At 41.5% G+C, this 27989-nt stretch overlaps 1 protein-coding gene across 1 annotated transcript; it reads right to left on the bottom strand.

Moving 5' to 3' along the window:
* Positions 1-121: 121 nt before the first annotated feature.
* CLRN1 (clarin 1) lies at positions 122-23025 on the bottom strand. Its single transcript, XM_089507722.1, has 3 exons — positions 22695-23025; positions 7399-7578; positions 122-1567 (listed from the first exon to the last, which is right to left on the bottom strand). The coding sequence occupies exons 1-3, from the start codon at positions 22945-22947 to the stop codon at positions 1302-1304; spliced, it is 699 nt and encodes a 232-aa protein (XP_089363848.1). The 5' UTR covers positions 22948-23025; the 3' UTR covers positions 122-1301.
* Positions 23026-27989: the final 4964 nt, after the last annotated feature.

Below are 27989 nucleotides of genomic sequence, written 5' to 3'. Positions count from 1 at the left end.
AATAGAATTTATTTAATGTCTGAAGCATTGTTTGCATATCAGGAGGATCAGATTTCTGCTTCTAAAACCAAATTTTATAAATGTGAATACCAAAATTAGAAACAAAGCAAAACAGAACAAAAATGTTGCAATGTTAAGTTTACTCCATTTCAGCAAAGTTCTTCCAATACTTGACATTAAGCACACATGACAATAAGTGACATCTTTGGTAGTTTGTTAGACCAGTCAGGAACCAAGTCAACCTCAGGAACCAATCCTATGTAAATAAATAATATAGGATGGCATGTGACACTTTCATTCTGTTAATAGAATGACTTTGCGTGAAGGGGTTGTTCCATCCCTTCAGCTCTTTGTTCTTCTGTCGATGGAGCAAAATATAGGATGTCACCCAAACTGTTAAATTTAACTTGGTGACTTTTCCTGAAGGTATCCTTATTTCAGTTTTCTAGGAAGGTGTTGATTTCTTCTTGTTGTCTTTATGTCCACTGGTGTTTTTTTAAAAAGCAATAACAATTCTAGTATATTAGTATGTCAACATACATAGTACAAGCTGTCCTATTGCCAAAATGGCTGCCTATATATTGATTGGCCCTTTTTAAAGTTAATATTTTAAACAACTAATTCCATTACACTATTTCAGTCATATTACATACTTCTCGTTTTCTAGTCATTTTAAACAAACAATTAGCTAGTTTGGACATAATGTTAAAATATGGTTTTCCATTATGTGTTCTGGTTGATAGATCAACAACCATTTTGTAGTTCGTCATGATATCTAAACAGACTCCATCCACTATACCATAGTTTTCAGGTGGCTACTAAAGAATGACCTAATCTTGGTTTGAAGGTGGTTTGGAAATCACATTTGCCTTTTCATCTAAATTCAAAGATTATGTTTTGGGATGTAGTTTGCCTTTTCTCTGTTATGTGCGATTTTAAGTAAAGATATGAGAAGAGAAAAAAGCAAATTACAGTTTGTTTGAAGGTCTGACCGATAAACCTGATTTGGAGTCTAAATACAGTTAGTGCAAACCATTATTTGACATTATGTCTGAATAAGCTTACATTTTTCTCAGTGAAAAAAGCATCTACTGACAAACATAACTCTTACTGAATATAATCTTTAGATATATATTACTTAATTAATTTATTTTGTGTGTTCAGGTATCTCTCTCTACTGTTTCAGACTCATAATATTATTAAAATATAAATTAGCCCTTGAAGCCCATATTGGTTTGGTGTCTTTTGGGAAGGACCAAGATGAACCATTTGCAGAAAATACAGTATGTTTCAAAACTCATCTAGTACATTAGATCGACTGCTCCATTTGCTGTCTCTGAATCTTTTGACTTTGAAAAAGGAAATGCAAATCCAGCAAGGCGTATTAGCAAAATGTTCAGAAAGTGTACTAATGAGCACACAAAGATGATCCAGAATGAATTTGCGAATTGCTCACTATGAGTTTTAAAAATAAAGCCTCCTTCTTTATAATTCGCTATTTTTTCAGAGAGGTGATGGATTTTCACTTCTGATGAGAAGAGTATCATGATAAGACAACCACAAGAAACTGAAAAAGAATCAGAAAATGCAAAATTACCATTTGCCTGTTTCTAAGAAAGCTTCAAAATTCACATGGAAAGAGTGGGCTAGGGTTTCTATTTTTGTTCTATGTCACCATTTATAAATCAATCCTTCCTCCCTATGTTACTGTTCTGTACATTGGATCTCACTTGGTTCAAATGTTAGGTCTTGGGTTTCCCATCTATTCCTTAAAACACCATTGTCACCAAATGGGACAATGTTGCTGAGGTTTAGCTTAGCTTGTGACTGAGATCAGAGTTTGGAAGTAAATAACTCCAAATAACTTGTTACTCGTAATTAATTTATTTCCTTGAAAACTAAGATATAAGTATATCACAGTTGTAACTAAGGAGATTATCACACTGTGTTCTGAGAACGTTCCTATCATCACGTGATGAGAACGTTCCTGGAACAGATATTACTGCATTAGTAAACTAGAACGTGATCAGAACGTGATCAGAACTGCATTTTACCGCACAGCGATTCCTGAAACCGTTCCGAGAACATATTCCACCAAGGCCGCCTCCGTCTCCTGATTGGCTGAAAGAATGACAGGCAGGGAGGCAGTGAAGCAGGCAGGCGAGCGACTGCAGTGAGGGAAGGGGTGTGTGTGTGAGAGAGAGGGGGGAAAGGAGGAGGGAGGGAAGGGAGGGAAGAAGGAGGGATCGGGAGGAAGGCAGGGAGAAAGAGAAATGGGGAGAGATGAGCCTTGCAAGTTACATCCCAAAACTCCTTTGCAAGGCTGGGAAGAAGGAGGAGCTCCATGCAGGTCTCTTCAAGCCGAAGAAAAGCAAGTTGCCAGGGAGGGGACTGGGCCAAGGGCAGAGCCCCGGCAGCCATAGCAGCTCTTTAAACCGGTTAGAAAAGAAGAGTCCTCTGCTGTCATCCCAATTCCCCATTTTGGCTGCTTGTCAGCCTTTTGCCTCCTGTGTGTGTGCGCATGTAATGTGTGCCTTCATAGAATCATAGAATCATAGAGTTGGAAGAGACCACAAGGGCCATCCAGTCCAACCCCATTCTGCCATGCAGGAAATCACAATCAAAGCATCCCCAACAGATGGCCATCCAGCCTCTGCTTAAAGACCTCCAAGGAAGGAGACTCCACTACACTCTGAGGAAAGAGTGTGTTCCACTGTCGAACAGCCCTTACTCTCAGGAAGTTCCTTCTAATATTGAAGTGGGATCTCTTTTCCTGGAGCTTGCATCCATTGCTCCGGGTCCTAGTCTCTGGAGCAGCAGAAAACAAGCTTGCTCCCTCATCAATGTGACATCCCTTCAAATATTTAAACAGGGCTATCATATCACCTCTTAATCTTCTCTTCTCCAGGCTAAACATCCCCAGCTCCCTAAGTCGTTCCTTGTAGGGCATGGTTTCCAGACCTTTCACCATTTTAGTTGCCCTCCTTTGGACATGCTCCTTTTTGAATTGTGGTGCCCAGAACTGGACACAATATTCCAGGTGGGCCCTGTGAGCTTCCCTCCCCGCTTTAATTCTTGTCTGGCTCTTTGCTATGGAATTCTGAGAGTTGTTTGCTTGCTTTTGTGTGTTGCTCCAAACAGAGGAGCTTTTGTGGGTTCCTTCCTGGAGGGAAGGAGGAGAAGGTCCTGGGCATCCCTGCCATCCTTGCCTCCTGCAGGCTGCCAGCACAGGAGCCCCGCTGGACATGACACTAGAGGCCCCCGCAGAAGCAGCCAGACCCTCTCCCTCTTGCTCTCTTCTCTGGCCCCCCTGTTTCCCTCTCTCTTTCTCTCTCTTTCCCTTCTTTCCTCTTCTCTCACTTGTCCCAACTTTCCTCCCTTCCCTCCCTCCTTCTTTCCCCCCTCACACACACACACCTTCCCTCACTGCAGTCGCTCGCCTGCCTGCCTCCCTCCCTGCCTGTCATTCTTTCAGCCAATCAGGAGACGGAGGAATGAGAGAACGGATTTGAGAACAGATAAGAATATCGCACATACCTCTGTTGGAACGTTCTCATCACGTTTCAGCTCTCTGGGAACACATTCATATCTGTACCCTCCTGGAACACATTTGGAACACATTTAAACGTTCTGAGAACCCGATTGGAACACATACGTGCGGTATACTCAAATGCGTTCCATTCTCATCACGTGATGAGAACGGTCTCAGAACGCAGTGCGATAATCTCCTAAGTAAGGGATAATTACAACCCCTTTTGGAGAGCAGCTGTGAACATTGTAATGGTAAAGTCCCAGGGCCTCATTCTACCATTGCTCAATTATATATGTCACTATGTTAATTCTTCTTTAAAATAACTTTCCAAGCTCTTTAAAAAAAATTACTTGAGATTTTATTTTTGACAAATGTGGGAGAGACAAAAACTGACAGATTTGTCCATCCAGGTCCAGGGGTTGAGTATGTACCTATTAAAATTCTGATTTTCAATCCCTATGTATTTACCCATCTTAGTATTTATGACCTGAGGTTGTCAGTTTTGTTTTCCTGAGAGCTTCCTTCTCTTTAAGAGCTCAGTGGAAGGCAGGTACAAGATGGTCCCCTCTAGACTAGAAATAGCTGTACCTTTGGGATTTGGCAAGGGGAATTTCATTTCAATTCGCTTTTATTTATTTATTTATTTATTTTTATTTCAGTTTGCTTTTAAAGGAATACTCAGATATGTGAATTTCTTCTAAGGAGCCCTTGCGGCGCAGTAGTTAATGCCAGTACTGCAGCCATTTACAGCACAAGATTGTGAGTTCAATCCCAGGCAGGGCTCCAAGGTCCACTCAGCCTTGCATTCTTCCATAGGTTGCTAAAATAAGTACCCAGCTTGTTGGGAGCAATTAGTTTACACATTGCAAACTGCTTAGGGATTGCTTAAGTGCACTGATAAAGGGTATAGAAATATACTCGTTATTGCTATTTATATTGGAGAGAGAAAAAACTTGAGAGTATTTTAAAAACTCTGCACGCTGGAGGAAGTTAAAGATTTTCCCTTTCCTAACTTGGGTCTATTAACCAAGGAGGTAGCCTACAAGATAGTATGTTGCCTGTCCCCCATTCAAATCTGGAACCAGGTTATGTTCTCTCTCCCTTTCCCTTTCTCTCACAATCGTTGCTCAAAGGATCAATAAACAGATTGTCAAGCTTTTTTTATACAAGTCCGCATACTGTTAATGACATATACAAGTGTAAGTCAAAGGCATGCCTGTGTGTATCTTGTTTTGTTCATTGCAGATGCTAGTATCCTCTTCCTCCCTCTGCAATGACCAATCCTCCATCCCAAGAATCACCATGATTTATTTATTAGAATATTTATGTCCCACTCTTTTCCAAGGGTCTCAAGGCAGCTTATAATAAAATCAGTTTAAAACAATAAATATTTACAAAACTAAAAGATTAATAATATATTAAGTAACAGTTCAGTTTAAAAACAGACAATTTAAAAACTGGTTGAAATACCTTTGAATAATATAACTACAAAACATGTGTAGCCTGGATAAAATCAATTGGCTCAAAAGCTTTAATAAAAAGCCAGGATTTCTCTCTCTCTCTCTCTTTCTTTTCCCATGGATCGATTACATGTATACTTATTTGACCTGTCTCATATACAGTGGATAAACCTACCTGTACAAAGCGGTCTAATTATATTGATAATACAAATAATCATAATAGTTTTACTGGTGATGCAATTAATGATCTCAGTAATAATGTTAATATTTATAATAATAATGTGTCACATCTAGGTGATAAAGTATTAATAACTAAAACAAGCACCATCAAAGCAATATTAATTAATTGCAACCCAAAATATGGCCTAAACTCCATCATGTTCCTAATATTCAAGCTTGGGCTAGGTGAGCCGTTTCTGTCCCTCCTTTTTTTGAAGTTTATACCTATCCACAGAGCCTCTGTCTTTTCTGCTTCAATTTATTCATCCTCATCAAGCCAAGTACAGCATCCAGGCACTGCTCCAACACCTGGGGTAGCAAGATTGGAAATATAGGGTAGTTCCATCTGTGGAACAGTTACACTACACTTGATGGTTAGGATCTCAGCTTCAACAGGGCCACATACTGAGAGACTATCACATAGTTGAAATAAATTAACAACAGGTGGCTTTCCTTGTGATATCTAACAATTTTTCTGTTGACACTGCCAAGAGGGAAGTCCTGACATTTCTCACATATTGACCTTATTCTCTAACCTTGCATTCTCCAGATGGATTGGATTGCTACTCCCATTATCTCTGGCCAGCATGACAATGCTGGTAGTCCAAAACATCTTGTGGATACATGGTTAGAGAAAGCAGTTGAAGACACCTTTAAAAGTAAATTCTTCAGAATCAGGTAGATACAGTGGGCCTTTGGTATCTGCTGGATTTTGGTTTGGTGCATACCAAAATCTGTAGATGCTCAGGTCCCCTTATATTCAATGGCATAGTAAAATTGTGTCCTTTACATAAATTGGCAAAATCAAGGTTTGCTTTTTGGACTTAAAAAACTATTTTCTAACTCTGAGTGGTTGAATCCATGGATACAGATCAGGGTTCAATTCCCCACTTGGCTCTTGAAACCTATTGGTCCAAGCCCCAGAAAACCCTGTGATAGGTCTGCCTTAGGGTCACCATATGTTGGAAATGACTTGACGGCACACGCCAACAAACAACAAAGATCATACCAGATGGGGGAACATAAAGAAAAAATTGTTCACCACAGGAAAATGATGGGCTAGGGGACAGCAAATTGTCCCCCTCCCCTGCATAGGTGATGACCATGATAACTGTGACAAAAAAATGAAGAATATCTAGGGCCCTGTACACATGGGTCCTTTGTGACGCTCTCGTCACATGCTAGGGTTGCCCACACGCCCCGCAACCCTAGCAAGTGATGAGAGCATAACAATGGCAGCGCCCTATATACATGGCCGCCACCATTGTTATGTATGTGCAGCGCGGCATCTGCATGTTGCCGCGTGGCATGCACATAATGTGTGCACCAGTAGCACACTTGCTACGCCACCATTGCGGCTTTAGAAGAACCAGCTTTTTGCGGGTTCTTTTTCTGCCGGCAGGAAGCCCCACAGTTTGGCTACTGTGGCTTCCCTCCAGCGGAAAATAGACTGCTGCCAGCCCGGACAGAATCCAAGGTATGTACCAGGCTTTGGTTAATTGGATATTCACCTCAGGGCTCCTCTGGACAGCCAATAGTCCTGCTAAATGTTAAGCTATTTTGTTTCTTGGTTTCATATCTCATGGCAGTTGTTCCAACCCCTGTAACCAGTCATGCTATAAATATATTAGGGTTTTATACATCTTTTTTTCCTGCTTGAGGTGTAGTTAACTGTGGTGTGAGTGGGGTTTCCTTCACTCCCTGTCCTCTTCCATGCAGCACGTCATCAGTTGAAGTCATTGGACTGTGCAGAAGTACAGATTGCTTTATCACACTAGCAGGCAAACAGAATTTAAATGAAAGTTAAACTAGAGAAAACCAGGAAATGCCTTAAGTTTATCAAATGATATTTCCCTGTTAACTCTAGTTTAAATCCTGTTTGCCCACTAGTGTGATAAAGTGGCAACCAAGATAATGGAAACAGATATGCAAAATTATTCCTTTCCTGTTTTGATAAATCCTGGGACAGATATATTCCCAGGGAATATATCAGTATATCAGGCACGTCATTTGGAGATGTGTGTGTGTGTGTGTGTGTATGTATCCTGATCAGAACACATACCGTGCCCACCAAATCTCAAGTCTTTTAACCAGTCCAGATGAGTTGTTACTTCTGTCCCTGATGTTTTGACAAAAGGAACATGGCAAGATACTTATATACAAAATTGTACTATGTACAAGACTTACATGAAATGAAGCTCCACAGATAGAGTCCTAATGGACCATGCAGTGTTTCGTACGGTTTGCCAAATGCATTGTACATGAAGAACCCTGTTCCAATTAGAGCAAACACTAGTAGCACCAAACAGAAGAGGATGACACTAACATGGATACTTGCAGGGATAATTTTGAACAAATCTGGAAAAACTAAAAAAAAAAGAAAAGAAAAGAAAAGAAAAGACGAAGCAAAAAGGAATTATTGAAAACTTTACACAAAGTGAACGCACAAACATAGGCAGACATGCTAGTCTATAAGAGTAAAACAAAATCTAAAAGACATAGGGAAGCAATACCTTTATTAGTGGATACAGGGAATGCCTATATTAATATCATGGTGAATCCACTCCTAAATTTTAAAGGAGCTGTTTAGGGTGCTGAATCCTAACTACAGAATAGGTTCAAGCACCTTGGACAGCTCCATAAAATTTAGTTTAAGAGCTAGAATGGGTTTGATGCCCCACTGAGATCCACAGCACCAGCCACACCCAATTATTCCCAACTACAGTTCCAAAAGATTATGCAATCTTTCAGATTCTCCAGAACACTTTTTCACATTAGGTAGTAAACAAAATGGTGTGTGTGGGGGGGAGGGGGGTGCATGAAGTCCAAAGGCTTTGTGAGGTTCTGTAGTTAAACTAAGTCCCAAGAAAGAGAATGCAGGCTTGATGAATGACAGCATGGTATACTGGTATCAGATTAGGTAAGGCTGATATCTTTGAAAGCAAGGCAGTGATTTCATGTACTTAGTTAAAACTGAGAACTAAAAGACTTGTAAGATAGAGTATACATGAGACAAAAACAAATAATAGCAGGGAATAATATAAAAAGCTATGTTCAGATACATATTAATTTTCTGAGAAACAAAGTGCTGCTCTCTTAGTCCAACATTCAAGTGGTGGCCCCAAATTTGGAATATTCTACCCAAGGAATTCTGCCTAAGCCTACATTATTGTCTTTTCAGTGCCAGGTCAAAATATTTATCTCATGATTTTTTAAAACCTGCATTTTAGATCTAATCTGCACTTCAGAAATAATCAGAATGACACCACTTTAACTGCCATGGTTCAATGCTATATAATCCTGGGATCTGTGGTTTTGTAAGGTATTTATCCTTCTTTGTTAGAGAGAGCTCTAGTGCCACAACAAACTACAAATCCCAGAATTCCATTGCATTGAGCCCTGGCAGTTATTGTGATGTCAAACTGCATTATTTTTACAGTGCAGATAAAACCTCAGTCCACGTGGTTGGGTTTTAACTTTTGTTTCTGGTGACTCTTTTAACTCTTGTAATCTATGGTACAATTTTTTATGATGGCATGTGTTTCTTGGACATTTTATATCTGCTGTTTTTTAACTGCTTGTGCACTTCATAGTAGGTTTGTTTGTTTAAGAAACAAATTATCATGCTTAAAGAGTTTCTGTCTATGCAGCATTCATAAACCTAAACAATCAATCACTCCTCATATGAACCTTGTAACCAGGATTTTATTTTGATATGCCCAGTTTCAGGGTATTTAAACATGGACTTTAAAAAATTGCTTCAACATTAGACTGAGAGTGAGGGCCCTTTTATAGCACACAGTTACAACTATGATTCCCTTTTATTTGCCAAGGCTCAATTCTTTGGAATCCTATAGTTTGTACTTTATTGGAGCACTACAGCTGCTCTATCTCAGAAGTCTAAATGCACGTGGAACAGGGATTAACATATTACAACAATCAAGGAGTAGAAACCATATAGCCAAGGAGATCCAGTGGCTAACAACTGGCACCCTACTGAAGCATGGGCCTCAACAGATGCCCAAAATTGCAGTCTTACAGGCTGGCTTTGGACATGACCACTAGGTGATCTGTGTAGACAGCCTGGTTCACATTTTTTTCTTACACAATACCATCTATGGGAGAAGTTATATGGAACAAAATATAACCCATCAATGATATACAATATAACAACATGTAAAGTGAAAAAAAATGGACCTTTCCTCTCCTGACATTTAGACTTTTATCAGGATTTTATCATGAGCTCAGTTTCCCTGGATGCTATCAGATCCAAGGGCTACCAGAGCCCTGTTCCAAAGTCTTGAAACATCTGGATGTGTGACAGGCACATTCAGCAACAACTTACCCAATTTACATCAAGCTAAGATCTTGGGAGTGATATACTGTAAAGAGATGGTACAACATTGGCTTTCCAGGATTACCTGATACTCTCTTGATTAGAGTGAGGGCAATATTTTAATATCCTTCATCTGTATGTGCCCTCAAGCCACCTTATGGCAACTCCGTGAATTTCATAGAGCTTTCTTAAGCAAGGAATACACAGAGGTGATTTTACCAGTTCCTTCCTCTAAACCAGGGGTAGGCAACCCTTTTGAGCCGGGGGGCCGGGCTGCTGTCCTTCAGACAACTGGGAAGCCGAAGGAAATAAATAAATAAATAAATAAATATTTTAAAAAATTAAATAAATAAATAAACTGGGACAAATGTAGGGCAAAAATTTCAAATGGAGGGCACTTTTTAAAATAAAAAATGGAGGACACGTGAAAAAATTTGCTGATTTTTAAAAAAATGTTAAGATAAATGCATGTTTCTGAGGCTTCTATAGACAATCGCCCCCCAAAGGCCTCGGCGGCAATCGGTGGCAGGACTGGGCTGGGGCCGGTCCAAAGGCCTCGCCGGGCCACATCCGGCCCGCGGGCCGCAGGTTGCCTACCCCTGCTCTAAACTATTGCTATAGCACCTGGTAATCATTGGCAGTCACCCATCTAAGTACTAACCAGGGCTGACCCTGCTTAGCTTTCAAGATCAGATGGGATCTTGTGCCTTTGTGGGTCTTTAGGTCCTACCTCCTTCCTCTGTACAGGACAGCATTTTCATTTCCCAATTATCAGTTAAATATAGGGTATGGATTTTCCCCCAGAGTGAAGCATGCCTTCTGTTTGATTGTAAATCTATCAATTATGCAAGTATAGTAATTAAATAAAGCAAAAAAATATTTAGACAGAGTAGACTGTGATTTAGGCTGCCTACCAAAATGTGATTTCAAAATACTTGAGTATAGTTTGTGACAGCAGATGTTTAAAATACAGTAAACCTGCTCCCAGTCCGCAGGGGTATGATTAAACTAATACTGTACTAATGACTACTCATAACTGCTTGGCTGTGGTTAGGACATGCTGAGAAAAAGCTATGCGGGAACTTCAGATAAATTGATCTACCATGTAAAATGTCCATTAGCAGCAAGGGTGTTTGTAGCCTAGAAGCAACCAGTCAGCAAGGTCAAAATCCTCCCTGGATTTAGGTAGCATGACTTTATTCAGATACTTTCATGTCTTATTTTATTTTACTATATGATGTATTTTATCTTTTTTGTTCAAACTTGCAATGGCCAGATGGCAAATTTTAAATATACACATATTATAGTTTACAGTTAATGGTGTTTTAAATTCTACATTTAATATAGTATTCTATTGCATTGAATTGGCTTTTATTTCCTCTACCGTGTTCCTTCCCCCCCCCCCCAATTATTAACCAAAATAAACAAATACAAATACACATACAGTGATCCTTCCACATTCGCTGGGGTTATGTGGAAAAACCAAAAATAAAAAAACACTATTCTTTTTTATCTAAGATAACACTTCTCTAGGAATCTCCAGGTCCTCCAGTGCAACTCTATGGTCAACATCTGCCAGAAGTGGATCATAGAATCATGCTGGAGGACATAAAAATGTCTAGAGAAATGTTTTCTCTAGGAACTTCTATGTTCTCTAGCACAACTCTATGGTCAACTTCCAGCAGAATTACTGTGAAGGACTTCGAGATTCCTAGGGAGAACATATTAATCAAATCCGCAAATAATTGAATCTGCAAAAGTCAAAGCCACAAATGTGGGGGCCAACTGTATATTAAATTGAATTATATATGGAAATATTTATTTTCTGATAAGATTGGTAGACTAGACAAGATAGTTCATTGTCAAAGAAACTCACCTCTAGGACTTTAAAAGAAATACAGCATAAATAGTTAAACATATTTGTAAATCATTGACAAAGGTGTTAAACATTGTCTTTGCCTAAAATACAAACAAACATGGCACTAGTGAGCTCATTTAGAGAGTATCAGAGTGCAGGCTATATCCAGTTTACTTGATGGGATGTCTTTTCGTTCAATCCATTCACCTGACTCCGAGCACAGTTAATCTGAGTAGTGAGAAGTGGGGTCAGACTCAGGGAGACAAGGAGACCTTGGTAAATTTGCTAAGCACTTTGAGGAGAAGGACAGTGGTAGCTACTCAGAACCTGACATCATAGTAATCACAGCATTTGATGAGGTCTTTATATAATAATAATAATATTTATTTATTTATTTATTTATTTATTTATTTATTTATTTGTATCCCACCCTCCCCTTTGAGGATCAAGGTGGGTAACATCCTGTCAGGCCTCTTGGCATTAGTATTACTTGCAGCAGTCTGATGACATGGACAAGAAGCTTAATTCACTCTGTTTTACCAAATATAAGCTTGACCTTTTTCCATCTTGGCTGAAAAGATCTATTGGGATGGAATGATTAGGTGGGCCCAAGGACTGGAACAATTAGGTGGGTCCAAGGTGGGTCCAACCTGCCTCATTACATATGGAGGAGATGTCTGCCACCTTGAAAGAAACTGCAATTTACCCTCTCCTAAGGACCTCCCTGGACCCAGAAGTATGTGAATGCTACCACCCCATCATTAATAACGCATTTCTGTGTTAGATGACTGAATATGTTGTAAGTGGGCAGCTTCAGGTGTTCTTGGAGGACTGGTTAACTGGAACCATTTCAGATAGGATTTGGTATTGAAGCAGCATTGGCTGCCCTCTCTGATTATCAGTTCCAGGTAAGAGATGGGGAAGTGGTGCCCTATTGATCTTCCTGGATCTCTCCACAGCTTGGATAACATTGATCATGGTACCCAATCGGAATTACTCTATGGCATGGGAATATCATCTTTTGGAAACTGTTTTACTGTGGTCTTGCTCTTACCTATGGAGCCAGTTCCAAAGAGATAATTCCAAAGAAGACCATCTCAAATAAATGAAAATTTTAGAGATAAACTGGAACACACAGATTTTTTTCCATTACACAGTTAGTTTTCCTGTTGTCTTTTTCTCTGTGTTATGATTAGATATAGTTGTTTATAGTTTATGTTATGAATTGTTGGGATTTTATTCATGCCTGTGGTTATTTATCTCTGTTTACTTGCTCTCTGCATAGGGTTGCCATAAGTGAGGACCTCCAAACCGGGACAAATGTAGGACAAATGCAGGACAGCATTTTCAAATGTAGGACACATTTTTTAAAAATGGAGGACACGCAAAAAATTTGAGGCTTTTTTAGAAATGTTAATATAAATCCATGTTTCTTAGGCATGATCAAAATGGAGGACGTTTTGACATTATTCGTAGACAGATCACGGAAATGTACTTCCCTTTCTGGCCACCCCCCTCTCCCCATTCCAAACAGCACATTTGGGCATTGATCATGGCTTTATTTTAACATTGCCTCTTGCATATTTCAGAGGCTTATTCCACAACCAAACCCTTGGTCAAGGGACTTTGGTTTTTCTTCATTTTGACTTGTTTTGTCTGTATTCCACCCCACTAAATAAAGGAGACATGAAATGGAGTTAATGGGTACAAGTTGTTAAACAAAAAAGTCTTGTGAGACTCTGTAGGCAAGAGGTGCACCATGTTAAGAACTGCATTAAGCACACTTAGGCTGCTGCCACACTGCTTTCACTCTCATCGCTCCATCCTATGGAATCCTGGGATTTGTAGTTTGTTGTGGTGCCAAGGCTGGGCTTTGAAATCTCAGGCATAAGAGAGGCAAAAGGCTTGGGCTGCATCTACACTGGAGAAATAATCTGGTTTGAGACCACTTTAACTGTCTTGCCTGAATGCTATGGAATTCTGGGAATGGTGGTTTGTTCCAGCACCACAGCAGAATGGCAGTTAACCCCTGGAAAGCTCTCTGACCAAGGTGACCAATGCCCTCACCCCAAAATGTAGGGCACCCAAGCAAAAAAAAAATGCAGGACATGGCCAAAAATAAAAGCTAAAAACACCCATGTAATTATAAATCCATGCTTCTTAGCCATGATCCAAATGGAGGACATTTTGAAATTTGACAGAAGAGGACATGTCCTGGAAAAGGAGGAGGATGTCTGGTCACCTTGTCTCTGGTCCAAAACACACTGCAGAAATAAAACAATGCTGGACTGAAATGCCCAGAGTTCCTCACCAAAGCTGCATCCACACTGAGGAAATAATCCAGTTTGAGAGTGACTTAACTGTCCTGGGTTAGTGCTGGGGAATGCTGGGAACTGTAGTACATTGTGGCCCCAGAGCTATCTCTGACAGGGAGTCCCATAACCCTCCAAACGTAGTGTGAACTGCAGTGCCCAGAATGCCTCACCAGGTGCATCCACACTGAGGAAATGGTCCAGTTTGAGACTGCTCAGTGCTGGGGAATCCTGGGAATTGTAGTCTATTGTGGCCTCAGAGCCATGACTGACAGAGAAGTCTCAATGTCTCCCAAACACTCGCATTCCCAGGATTCCCTAGCACTGAGTTAAAGCAGTCTCAAAGTGGGTTATTATTCCTGCAGTGTGTGTGAGAGATATAAAAGCTAGGGACTGGATTCATTTGGAGGATCTCTGTGTCCAAAACACACTGCTTGGACTGCCAGGGCTCAGTGCTATGGAATCCTGGGAATTGTAGTTTATTGTGGCACCAGAGCTCTCTGACAGAGAAGGCCAAATGCCTCACAGACCCCAGAATTCCAGAGCATTGAGCTTTGGCAGTTAAAGGGGTCTCAAAGTGCAGAGGGGGGGGGGGGGAGAGAGAAAAGCCAGGGAGTGTGAATGAGCTCTGAGAGGAGGAGGAGAAGGAGGAGGAGGAGGAGGAGGAGGAGGAGGAGGGAGGGAGCCAAGGGAAGTGGCCAGGACCACCAGAGGAGCCCCTGCTTTTCCTCATCATTGCAGCCTTCTCACTGCTGGCAAGAGGCTCTGCCCCCAGCCAGGCAACGCCTCCTCTGTGGATCATTCAGTCTCCTTTTGTCAAAAGAGCTCTGGTGCCACAAGAAACTACAATTCCCAGAATCCCATAGCACTGAGCCATGGATGTTTAAGGGAGATGTCAAACTATTTCTGCAGCCTTTTGCAACCCCAAAGCCTTCTATTGGCAGGATACAGATGGGCAGGGGAAGACGTCTTGGAGGTGTATTCTGCTGAATATGGAGCCTCCAGACAGCCCACCCCGGGGGCGTGGCTCAGGAGATGGGGCTTCCACATGGGGGGCAGTGAAGACGCCTCACCTGGGGCCGTTTCTGACCCGCAGTTTCCAAACCGCCGCCTCGGAGGACGCTGCAAAGAGAGAGGCAGCTTCCTCAAGGGCGGCCAAAAACGGGGTTTTTTTTTTTTCCTTTGCCGGCTGGCGGATGTGCAGCTGCGCAGCTGCAGCGCTAAGCAGCGGCGGCAGAAAGCCTATGGGCACATTTAAAGTGCCCAAGCCCCTTTAAAACCTTTTCCCCCGCTCTGCCCAAGAACAATGGTGGTCTCCTGCCAGCTGGTGATCAGCTGGTGTTGTCATCCTTGCCCGCTTGCACTTTGCCAGTGTCACCAGCATCATGGATGCCTCCTCTCCTTTGGTCCCCGCGCTCCTGCTGAATCTGCAATGCACAGCCACAGCTGTCGCCGCTGCCACCGCTGTCCCCCTGCCATCCCCCATCACCTCCCTTGTACATATGTAAATATTTACAGTTTTAGCGGTTTTTATTGTTAGGTGAAAATGGCACAGGAATGTGTGTAGGGGCTCACTTTAAAGTCCAAACTTTCCAAGCAGCGCATGCGTACATGTTGCTCTAGGGTTAGGGTTAGGGTTAGGGTTAGGGTTACGAGTGTTAAAATGCGCTGCAGCTGTGCTGCAGCTTCCACACCTGCATGGCAGCTGACGCTGCAATTAAAGCCTGACTGCAAACTGCGCATGTTCCAGGACCCCGACTCATTATGCGACGCAGCAGACACGGAGCTTTTAAATGGGCAACTTAAATTAGCGGCGTAGCAATTCTGACGTACCGGTGCAGCAGCTTACAGACGGAGCTGCGCAGCTGCTCATCAAACGGAAAAGAAGCGGAGAAAAGCAGCACCTTTTTAATGCCGCTTCTTCCCGCTTGGGGCGTGCGGGGGGGCGTGTTCATGGCGGTATTCAGGTAAGGCCCATCTGAAGGCTCTACCTTCACGACGTCATGAATACACCCCTTTTTGCCCGTCTGTATCCCGCCATTATTTACCAGCAACTTGCAAGGCAAAATCTCTTCCTTCCAAGCCATTGAAAACCAACCCAAGTGGAGGGCTGATTGCTTCTTTCTCATTGGTCAGCTTCGGGAGAAATTTGCATATTACAAGTAAAGGTGTTTAGGGCCTCAAAAACGACCCTGTGATAAAGAATTACAACAATACTGAGTGGTAGACATTTAAAAGATGAGGCATTTAGACTCCCAGTGAAACATGAACGATTGATGGCCTTTTTTTCTTTGCTCACTGTAACCTGAAAGTAATGCCTCTTGCAGGGTATATATACTAAGTGGGCTGGCAATAGCTCTGAGTGGCAGATGTCTTTAAGACCTGCTCTCTAGGCTAAGCCAGGCAGGGAGGTGGGGAGGGTGGCACACAGCCATGGGGAGGGGTGGAGCTGCCTCCAGGGCCTTGCTGGGGGGGGAGGTCCCGGGGGAGGGGCCAAACTGGGGTGGGACTGTGTGGCCCCGCCCCAAACTGGGAAAGTCCCGCCCCCAGGCGGGATATGGCAAGCCTATCTCTGCATGACCTATTGGTATTTACATATTTTATATTTATTTGTAATATTTTATGTTATAGCTGCCATTTGTTTGTGCTGTTTCAATTATTTATTATTGTCTGCTTTGGTATGCATTCTTGTACTTGAGACCTTTCTATGTTCTGTTTGTTTATTCCAGAGAATAAATGGGGTAGATCTGTTCACTCCAGTGGCTATTGACATCTGAAGTCCTAAAAGGCCCCATACCTTGATCCTGACTTGTGTAATAAACTGTTACATGAGCAGTATGGCCATGTCAGATCCCATATCTTCATATACTTCAAAGATAAAAACTGGGACATGTGTCGCCAAGCAAAACTTGGAAAGAAAGATGAATGCACAAACTAGGAGAGGCTGCTGCAGTTTGCATTTGCCTGAGCCTACTGGGAAGGTCAAGGGTCTGCTCAATCCTCTCCTATCCTCTTTCCCCCCCTCCTGCTGAGTTAACTGAATTCAAACTACTTTTACATTTAGAACTCAGTTTGCATCAACTGAAGTAAGCTCAGGACAAATGCAAAAAATGGGCAGAGAGGAGAGAAATCAGGACATTTTAAAGGGAGGTGAAAAAGTGAGACAAAAGTGGTATTGCCCCTTCCAAACTAGGATAATCGGCGGGGGGGGGGGGGGGTTATGTGATCCCAGCTTATATGTGACAAGTAACAATGGAGGAAAACAAAACAATAGCAAAGCTACTCCAAAAAAACACTATCAATATCTATCAAAATGTCTAAAGCTAGTGGAATGTCTAAGATTTCTAGTCATTATGATGAGGATATCAGTGACTTAAATAGATCATCTTCCCTTCTTATAAGAGGCAAAACCAGACTTATCAGGAAATTAGTACCATTGAATTCGACAGGAAAATAATCTGAATAGACAATGGAAATGATCTGAGTAAACAAGAGATTGTATCACTAGGCTGCAACTGAATTATACATTTAATTGAGAGCCGTATTGGATCTATTGGACTCAGCAAATTTTAGTTCTAATTAAACACATATAGGATTGCGCTGCCAGGCTGCAATTCTGAACTAATTTACTTTAAATACTTGAAGAGATGTCATATTGAGGAGGGAGCTGACTTGTTTTCTGCTGCTCCAGAGACTAGGACCTGGAGCAATGGATGCAAGCTACAGGAGGAGAGATTCCACCTCAACATTAGGAGGAACTTCCTGACAATAAGGGCTGTTCGACAGTGGAACAAGCTCCCTCAGAGTGTAGTGGAGTCTCCCGCCTTGGAGGTCTTTATGCAGAGGCTGGATGGCCATCTGTTGGGGATGCTTTGACTGAGAGTTCCTGCATGGCAGGGGGTTGGACTGGATGGCCCTTGCAGTCTCTTCCAACTCTATGATTCTATGATTCTATACTAGGAGGTAAGTGTAATTGAACACAATGGTAGTGAATGCAGTAAACCTGCACAGGAATGTGCTTGCCTCTAATGAAAAATGTGCATAATTCATGAAGTTGCAAAATCCAACTTTTCTTAGTGCAATATTTGGATTTGGTTTTTTTAAAATAAAATGCATAATGTAATGCTTAACGTCAAGCCAGCCCTCCTACACATAAACACACAAGTGAATTGACCAGACAATTTTCCTCGATAGCTACATTCAGAACTTTTACATAACATTAAAGTTTTATAGGTGTCTCTTATTAAAAAAAATCCTGCAGCAATGTTTCTCTGGAAGCAAAAGCTGCCTTTCATTATAACGAAGGGAATCTGTGTGCCAGTGGCCTTCAGAAAATGAACTGCTGACCCAGAAACTGACAAGAGCTGGAGTAAATGAAGCAGAAGGCCTTCCCGGGCTTGAATGAGTTTTCCAGGCAGAGCAAATTCATTTTACAATTAAATGAGATATAGTAGCCAGTAGAGAGAGCATTTAATAGGAGCAAACCCAGGACTGAAACAAGGCAGATGATGTAGCCCTTTCTTCTTGGTCATGTCATACTGTGCCTCAGTGCAATGAAATACAAACATATGTACTATGTGAAAATAGTACCATTTCCTAGGACATTTTAGTAACTTACAGAGAGAGAGGGACAGCAAGGTTGTGTGAACTCTGAAAGTATTGAGCAAGGACTACAGTTTTCTGATAATCACAAATATGAAATCTTTTCTTGGAGGTAGCTGTCTTTAACTCACTGAATTTTATATAAAGTTAAGAAAGCATGTTCTCATCCTGTTATAACAAAAACCAATAAATCTCTGTCATAAGTAAATGTAACTGCCATTTCAGACTGACACTATTTTTCTGTTTCCAATGGGCCATTTTCCTGTCTGTGGAATGCTTTTGCTCCAGAGTTATCTTGCTTGTCCATTCTCTCTTGTTACTGGAACTCTCTGAGGCCTATTCATTTGGATAGACTTCAAAAACCCAGTTCCTATTTCTTCAGGAAAATACAAGTATGCTCATTCCTTGGCTTGCTGCTGCAAAGGCTTTTATCTCTTCCAAGGGCCTGATCCTGCAAAATTTGAGGATTCACAAGTCGTATGTCACAGCAAAACTCGATTCTGTAGTACCTGTAACAGCATGTTCTTCATAGGACTACTAAACCCTGATAGAACCACTGTACTTTGAAGGGCTGGAAGGGAGAATCTGGGCAGGATTATCTTTTCCTATAATATTTTTGCATCAACATATCTTCAAAAGAAAATTATGTTCCTTTGGACATATATCTCACTGATTTTCAAATAAACAAAAATAATAGAATAGTTGATGGAGACAAGGCAACATCAAACCATGGTTTATCAAAATGACTTATTTTCAGTATGTGTTGTTGTTGAGTGCCTTCAAGTCATTTCTGACCTATGGCATCTCTGAGGTGAACTTATTGGGGTTTTCTTAACAAGATTTGTTCAGAAGCGGTTGCCTTGCTCTGAAGCTGAGAGAATTTGATTTGCCCAAGATCATCCAGTGAGTTTCCATGGCTGTGTGAGGATTTGAACCCTGGTCTCCAGAGTTATATTCTAGTGCTCAAACCACTACACCACAGTGGCTCTCTTCCAGCATGTGTACTTGGGATTAACCACAGTTTAGAGCACAAATTGAAGTACCACAACATTCTGTGTGGCTAGGCTTGCCATATCCCGCCTGGGGGCGGGACTTTCCCGGTTTGGGGTGGGTCCGCACGGTCCCGCCCCGGTTTGCCCCCGCCCCCGGGCAGGATATGGCAAGCTGAGGAAGGCTTTCCCTCGCCGCTTGGGCTCCGCTCCCCGCCGCGATTGCGGCAAGGCCCGGGGCCCAGGCGGCGAGGGAAAGCCTCCCTCAGAGGAGGATTCCCTCACCGCTTGGGCTCCGCTCCCCGCCGCAATTGCGGCGAGGCCCAGGCGGCGAGGGAAAGCCTCCCTCAGAGGAGGATTCCCTCGCCGCTTGGGCTCCACTGCCCGCTGCGATCGCGGCGAGGCCCGGGGCCCAGGCGGCAAGGGAAAGCCTCCCCTCAGCGAGGCTCCTATTCAAATGTAGGGCACACAAAAAATGTGTCCTACATTTGAAAATTTTGTCCTACATTTTTCCCGGTTTGGAGGTCCGGATGTATGGCAACTCTATGTGTGGCTCCCATAGCACAACTTTTTTAAAAGGTTAAAGGGAGAATCATTTTCAGGGGGTAAGCTTCTTTGGTAAAATAAGGTTCAGAGACACCCCACTTGCATCCTTTTACTCCAATAAGCCATTTTAAATGAAACTGGAAGTGAGTTTCCAGCTGTGACAAACATGAAGTGCTTAGAGGTCAGAGGAGCTGGAAAACAGGGTGGATGTAACACAGTGGCATCCCTAGGGTTGTTATCACCTGGTGGGGTCACTCATGGTGTTGACATCCTCCCATTTCAAACCACACGGAATCCTTAGTACAATGTGCCTGCGTCGTACATGGATGCACCATACGCGGCTTTCAGCATATGCTGAAAGCCGCCAGGGAGCCCGCAGGAGCGCACGGGGTGCAAGGGGTGGTGTGTCCCATTAAAAGTAATGGGGCGCATGCATGTGGCACCAGCTGCGTTGCTGCGCTGCCGCACACTGCACCATGCATGAGCCCCATTATTTTCAATGGGGCTCGACCATATGCGTTTTTTTACACCCGGTGGGGCCGGAACAGATCCCCCATGTAAAAAAAAAGGGTGCACTGTAATGCTTTTTTGCATTAATTTTACTAATAAATCATAATTCCCATATAAACAAACAAACAATCAGCTTCATTTATTTACCGCTTCATACTGAACTAGCAGTGTCTAAGCAGTGTTTAAGAGGTTTACAACTGTAAGCTAATTGCCCCCAACATTCTGGGTTATGGTTTGTGAGTGAGTGGCTGCAGTACAGCATTTAACCACTGTGCCACCAGGGCTTCTCGGTATGTGTACCACTGAATGTAATGCTAACAGTTGTGACACACACAACTATCAAAATTAAAATTATACTTTCAAATTGCAATAACATACACAAAACCTAAATGTATTTACATATGCATAGCGAAGATTTGGTTAAAATGAAATGTTTCAAAGAAAATTTTAAAAGAATAATTTAAAAAAATCATTTTTTTTTAAAAATTAAAATTTTGAATTTTGAAATTTTATTTTTTAAAAATTTGAGGGCCCCTCCTTTTTTCTCCCACTGAGCTTCACCTCACTCTCACCATCTCTTAAATCACTTCAAAGAGATACATGCAAATGCCACAATGTTTCTGCCAAAATACAGGTATTTGAGCAGCAGTGGTGTCACCTCCCTTTAGGGTGTCACTTGGTGTGGTCTGCACCCCCCTAGTGATGCCACTGAACCCTGGCACCAACTGGGTTGCCCAGCTGTCTTTAGAGTTTGGATGATAAACTGATATATGGTTAATGGAAGCTTGTGATTTCCTCAAGACATGGAGGACACAGGGAGTGGAAGTGGAGCAAACCCAAGGCTCACTGAGGCTCATTCTCATAATGGTAAGTTTAGCCACTGAGGTGTAGCAGCTAGAGTATCTTGGCAGTTCCAAGTTCAAGTCCCCAGCAAGCTATGAGACTCCTTGGTGAGGACTGAGTGAGAGCCTCCTGGTCCCACCCTGATTTTCCTCACAGGGTTTTTGTGAGGGTAAAGGGGCAGAGGAAAGACTATTTATTTAGTTAAATTAATAATAAACTTTGCTTTAGCATTACATGCACATTGGCTCCTAGCAGCAGCTAATGGAAATAAATGGTTAGTCATTCTACCAGCTTCATAAACTAAACTATCATAAACTTTTCTAAACAAGCAAAAGGAAAGTTTAGCAACTGCTTCTACTTTAGTATGCAATTTCAAATATTCATAGCAAATGCAAACTGCCATTTGAAAAGTAGAAGATCAACACATCTTGACATGAGGGGGGAAGTAATAAAGAGAACTTTTCAAGAGGCCTTACGAACTGCTGATAGCAGCTGTAGAATTTAATTAGATTAAGCAATTCTTAGCAATAACCTAAATGAATTTGCTCTATTAGCTCTGCAAAAAATAGAGTGCAGTCAATCATTTTCATGTCTACAGTTCAGGAAATATGCCAGAAATTACTCATGGAAGGGACACTTCCTTTCTGTAGATTGCTTCCTTTTTATTTTTTCTTTGCTAAGAAAATAAATGTTAGGTGACATATAAGCTATCCTGCAGTTAACCATGATTTCATTTTGATATGGTGCTTTGCATGTGTCAGGTGTGTGACTGACCATTTTAACAATAAGTAGATAAATGGCAAAAATGTCATTTTATACAACTTTCTATCTACTAATGATGGTGAGTGATAGATAATTAGTAACACAACAAACCTTCTGTTAACAAAAAGTAAGACTTTATGTATCCTTACATACAGTATAAGTTAATCCACAGAATTGTAATGCAACTTCTGTTCAGAGTATACTTATGGAAGACTGAGCTATGGCATTTAGATTTTTTTTTTTTGCCTGAAGTGCTATACCCATGAAGTGCTGAGTATCCCACTGAGTTCAATAGGTTTACTTCTAAGCAGACACAGATTAGATTGTGCTATTAACTTTTTGCATGTTCTGAGTTTTTAGATAATATCACTGTTTTTCTTCTTGTTCCTTTCCTCCTTATTTTAGGAGAAAAGATAAAGTATGGTCTTGAAAAAGAGTTAAAAACATGTCTGTCATTTTCAGCAAACTTATTTTAAAGCAGGCCCTGTTGAACACAGTGGTCCTCACTTTCAAGTAGGCATACATAGGAACAGAGTGCATTTCCATTTCTTCAATGTATAAGGTGTAATAATAGCATTAAATAAACATTGATAAAAGACCCACATGGTTTTATATTTTGCATTTCTGAATGCTCTGGAAGAAAAAAGAGTGCTAATTCAGTTTTCTGTCAGACTGTGAGACAATGCACTAAAGTATTAAATAATTCAGTTGCCATTGTTACTTACATGAAAACTGAAAAGGTCTTCCTCCAAGCCCGCATTGTCTAACCCTCTCCCCGTAGAAAAGTCCATACTGAATATCACCAATAAACTTATCTAATTCCTGGCCAGTAGCATTGACAAGCAGTGCTCCAGTTTTGCAGAGTATCTTTCCTCTGATCCACAGCTGAGTTCCAATGGCTGCTGCAATGCCCAGAGCACAAGCAAAACAGAAGACACCAGCGATGCAGAAAACAACTTTCTTCTGTGGGGCTGGCATATATAAACCCTTGATGGCGTATCAACAGCTTGAAAATATAGTCTCAAAGAAAACCTTTAGCAAAGTGTTTTTCAGAGTATCTCCTCTCTGTGCTACTTGAGAACAAAGGTTTAAGATAACAGATGGAACCCTCTGTGTAATTTGATGAATGCCATCCCTTTTTCACAGCCCTTTGTCTGATTGGGTGAGCTGAAAATTCCAGAAACAGACTTGGCTCTTGGATTAAATTAGCAAATGTGTGAAGAAACAATGCAAGCTTAGGTTGTGGAGGGTGTTCACAATTAGATCTTAACTGTCTGAGTTATTCTATATTCCAAGGAATTATTAATGATCCAGTTCAATGGAGAGTGTCTTGTAGAACCCCAGAAATTTCTGTCTGAAGTGTAGTCTCTGAAGAAGGTTAGTTTTGTTAAGGACAAAGAAACTGGAATAAGAAAATAAAGGTGACCATCTGTCAGCATGTGGCCCCATATGCGAGAGGTCCCAGACTGACACCAAATTAGGAGGAGTAGCTAATACCCCAGGGGATAGGATCAAAATTCAAAATGACTTGAATAGATTAGAAAACTGGGCCAAAACTAACATAATAATAATAATAATAATAATAATAATAATAATAATAATAGCAGGATTTATTTATATACCGCCCAATCACTGGGAATCTGAGCGGTTTACAAAAAAGGGGATAATAGACAGTTCCCTGCCCTCAGGCTTACAATCTAAAAGACACGACACAAAAGGAGAAGGGAATGGTGAGGGGGAAGGGGATCAGGTCCAGCATTTCTCTCTCCCTCGGAGGCCTGGACCAAGGCAGATGGACCGGAGGGTGGGCTCTTCTTCTTCACGCTAGCCCTGATGGAGCTGAGCCAGCCTATTCTCTCCCTCACAGGCTGAAAGATGACAGTAATGGAGGGAGGACGTTCTATCTTCAGGCTGGCCCTGATGGAACTGAGCCAGCCTATTCTTTCCCTCACAGGCCAAAAGATGACAGTTATGGAGGGAGGGCACTTTATCTTCAGGCTGGCCCTGAATGAATTTCAAATGGGAGAAATGTAAGGTACTACACTTAGGGCAAACCCCCGAAATGAATAGATATAGGATGGGAGACACCTGGCTTGACAGCATAACATGCGAAAGGGATCTAGGAGTCCTAGTAATAATAATAATAAGAATTTATTTATAGCCTGCCCAATCACAAGGAATCAGGGTGGGTTGCAACAATAAAGAAAGTACAAAGTAAATAAACAATAACAATAAAAAATGAAGCAATTCACAATAGCAATAAATAGCAAAAAATACATATCAATTCACAGCAGCCATAAAATTAACAAAGCAAACTACATAGCAATAAATGAACAGAACAATTAAATTGCAAATAGTCCCCCTTCCCAATCCTAAAAACAATATAAATGATACACAATCTTAAAACATTAAAATTTAGGACCATAGGGGGGGAAACAGCTGGGCTCCTGTGCTTCCAGAGTCTCTCTGCTGGCCCCAGCTGTTTCTGGGAGAGGTAGGTGATGGTTCTTGGGGTGGCAAAGAAGCTTTTTAAAGTGCTGCTTGTCTGCCATGTCCCCAACAGCTGTGCTCCTGTGCCTCCAGAGTCCCTCCACTGGTCCTTGGCGCTCTCTGGGAGAGGCAGGTGATCTAGAACGCAACTTGAACATGAGCCAATAGTGTGATGCAGCAGTTTAAAAAGCCAATGCAATTCTAGGCTGCATCAACAGAAGTATAGCGTCTAGATGGAGGGAAGTGATTGTACCACTCTATTTCACTTTGATCAAGCCTCACCTAGAATACTGCATCCAGTTTTGGGCATCACAATTCAAAAAGGATGTTGACAAGCTGGAGCATTTCCAGAGAAGAGTGACTAAAATGGTAAAGGGTCTGGAAACCATGCCCTATGAAGGGAGAGCTGGATATGTTTAGCCTGGAGAAGAAAAGGTTAAGAGGTGATATGACAGGCCTCTTTAAATATTTGAAAGGATGTCATATTGAGGAGGGAGCAAGCTTGTTTAGTGTTTCTCCAGAACAATGGAAGCAAGCTACAGGAAAAGAGATTCCATCTCAACATTAGAAGGAACTTCCTGACAGTAAGGGCTGTTTGATAGTGGAACATACTCCCTTGGAGGGTGGTGGAGTCTCCTTCTTTGGAGGTCTTGAAACAGAAGCTGGATGATCATCTGTCAAGGGGTGCTTTGAATGTGTTTTCTTGCAGAACTGAGTCCTGCTCTGGGAGAAAGACAGCACACTAAATAAATATATCAATTCACAGGGGCATTATAAGTCGACAGGTAACATGGAACATTTCAGGTCACATGGAACATTTCAGATTATAACCAGGTCCTTTGAATTATACTCAGAAATAGACCAGCAGACAGTGAAGTTGCTGAAGGGAATCAAGTGCTCCAACCAGTGCCAGCCAGGCAATTATCTAACCATTGCATAATTTAAAAAATAACACTTTTTTGTTTATAGATCATATTCTATTGAAAGAGCCTACCACATTCAACTTGTTCTCTGGTTTGTTCCTCACACAAGTTAAACTGCTGTTGGAAGTGGGTGGTACTCATGTCTGCATGTTTGTGCCTCTTTCAGTGTTTTTCTATAGCCAGCACACATAACGGTGAAAGAGGCTGGGATTTCCATCTGACAATATCTACAGGGCCACAGTCATCCATCCCTAATGTAGAGGATAATTCCTCATACTTGCTTTTCTGAAAAAGAAGAGGAAAAAGGATGTTGGTGAGGGATCAGATCTATCCCATGTATTAGGGCTGTTCCATATCTCACAAGTTATAGTGCTATGATACCACTTTAACTATCATGGCAACTTCCTATGGAATCCAGAGCCTCATTCCCACTTACAAATAAATCACTTTGTGATCCAAATCGATGGATCGGTGCAGCAGCGGAGTGTGGTTCACACTACATTTGCCCCAATCACATTTTCTTGCTGCAAAATAAAATAAAATAACTCACTTGTGGTTCGCATTGACGAATGAAACTGATAGGCATTGATCTACACCTTTTTAATATATCTAAATTATAATCCCTGGCCTGCATCTTGATATAAAAAGTGCATCTTGACCTGAGTAGCCAAATGGCCCTAGCATGTGATCTCCCACTGAAACAAGGGAAGCCATGAGTTTTTGATATGTAAACGAATTTCCTTTCCCAGCTTGGATGAGATTATGCAAGGAGCTGCTAAGTGCTATCAGGAAAGATGCTATCAAATGTCTTAAGGAAGTGTCTCTCTTTGTGATTGAGGGGGAACCATTTGAATCAAAGGAATGGCATTTGTAGCCATTCAGGTCCCTACTCTGGCAGAAACATTTGGCTTAGATCAAAACATTTGGTTAGGATGTGAAATACACTTCAAACAGTTTCCTTTGATTACCCTTTGTCTAGAGACCCTGTTAAACCCTTAAAAAGGTCTCCTAAATTTAGAGAGGGGCTGCGGCCAGCCACTCGCCGCGGCTAGCCATTCACTGGGGCCAGTTAGCCACTCGCTGGGGCCAGCCTTTCACTGCTGGTACCTCTAGCTGCTGGTAGCCTCTCTCTGCTGCTGGCAGCACAGCTATCTATGTCAGTTTTAAAGTCAGTCTTTCTCTCTGACTTGTCTGCTTAACCAGACCTGCAAACCCACACACTCAAATTGGAAGATAGAACTTCTACATAAGGTGAGTATTTCCGTTAGCAAGCCTAATATCTATTCTACATTTACTACGTCATTTCCTGAGTCTTGTATGAATGTGTGAGCGTATGTGCCTGTATGTTTGAATCCTTGTTTCCAATAAAAGAGACATTGATTGTACTTAGAGCCTCTGCCTCATTTCTGGATTTCTAGTTCCTGGTATAAAGATCGAAGGGGCGATCCCTGAGGTGTGGTAACAGGCCTCCTCTCGTGACCTTGAGCTAATTAAATTCCCCATTGATAATTTGGTCACTGTTCACTGTTACAAAACTGATTCAAAATGGACCCACTCCAGCTGGCCAAAGGGCACATTTAAATCAATTCCGATCTGCATCTGGTTCACACTTGCGCAGAATTGATTTATCCAGAAAGATTCGGGAAAAATCAGCATTCCCCCCCCCCCCCCCAAGTAAAAATCATGGTCACTTAAACCGGTTCAAACCAATTTGCGATCTGGTTTAAAAGGTAGTGAGAATGAGGCCCAGAGGTATTATAATTCTCAGACAGAGAACTCTTGGGCTTCTTTATTATAATCCCCAGGCTTCTGTTGAATGTAGCCATAGCAGTTAAAGTGGAATCATAGTGCGTTAACTGTGTAGCGTGAAAATGGCCAAGGTTCCAAGCCTATTTCATAATGGAGATTTCTGATGGTGGGAAAACATATCTGTGAATTTGCTCTTTTGTAGAAATAAAAGATACAGATCCGTTTAAAAAAAAATCTGCAGAACAGTGTTGCTTTCAATTGCTAGCAAGAGAAAACATGGTAGAAAGAAGAAAACAAAGGTCAAGAGTACTTTAAAATACAATTTAAATATGTTTGCCTGGCAAAGCTCAGGAGAAGTGTCCAGTGTCAGCTTCTGTCCATTTCAAAGGGGCTTAAGCAGAATTTTTTAGTGGATTTCTACTTTCTGCTTCAGTTGCTTCATTTTAGAGCTTGTTAGACACATTACTCTTTTTTGGGCTAAAGGGTTGCTCTATAAAAAATGTATTATTAAAACCTCTTTCATTTTAATGAGATTTTACAGAAAGCAACCTATTTAATCAGAAGCATTTTTAAGGGTTACTTCTAAATTATTTTGTGTTTATGGTAGATTATGAAGTTATTTTCTATTTAGTTATGAGGTGTGTATGTACACATCTAAATCTGCTAATGTGGTTTCTAATTCATGCAATGGTAGTCATTTTATATCCGATACAATATGCATGCATTTTGTAACTGAGTATTGGAGCCTTCATACAAGTTTAGTTTTATGATATTGCCCTTAAAATTTGTTTTATCTGTCATAAATGGCATGGCAAGGTTAGAAGGTACAGGGCATAGAAGCATGTGAGGTTTCCTAGG

The sequence above is a fragment of the Sceloporus occidentalis genome, unplaced genomic scaffold (assembly GCF_023333645.1).
Source record: "Sceloporus occidentalis isolate IW3139 unplaced genomic scaffold, rSceOcc1.0.p SCAF_2, whole genome shotgun sequence".
Taxonomy (NCBI): domain Eukaryota; kingdom Metazoa; phylum Chordata; class Lepidosauria; order Squamata; family Phrynosomatidae; genus Sceloporus; species Sceloporus occidentalis.
The sequence above is the reverse complement of the archived record's forward strand: the minus strand, read 5'-3'. Positions and strand labels throughout refer to the sequence as shown.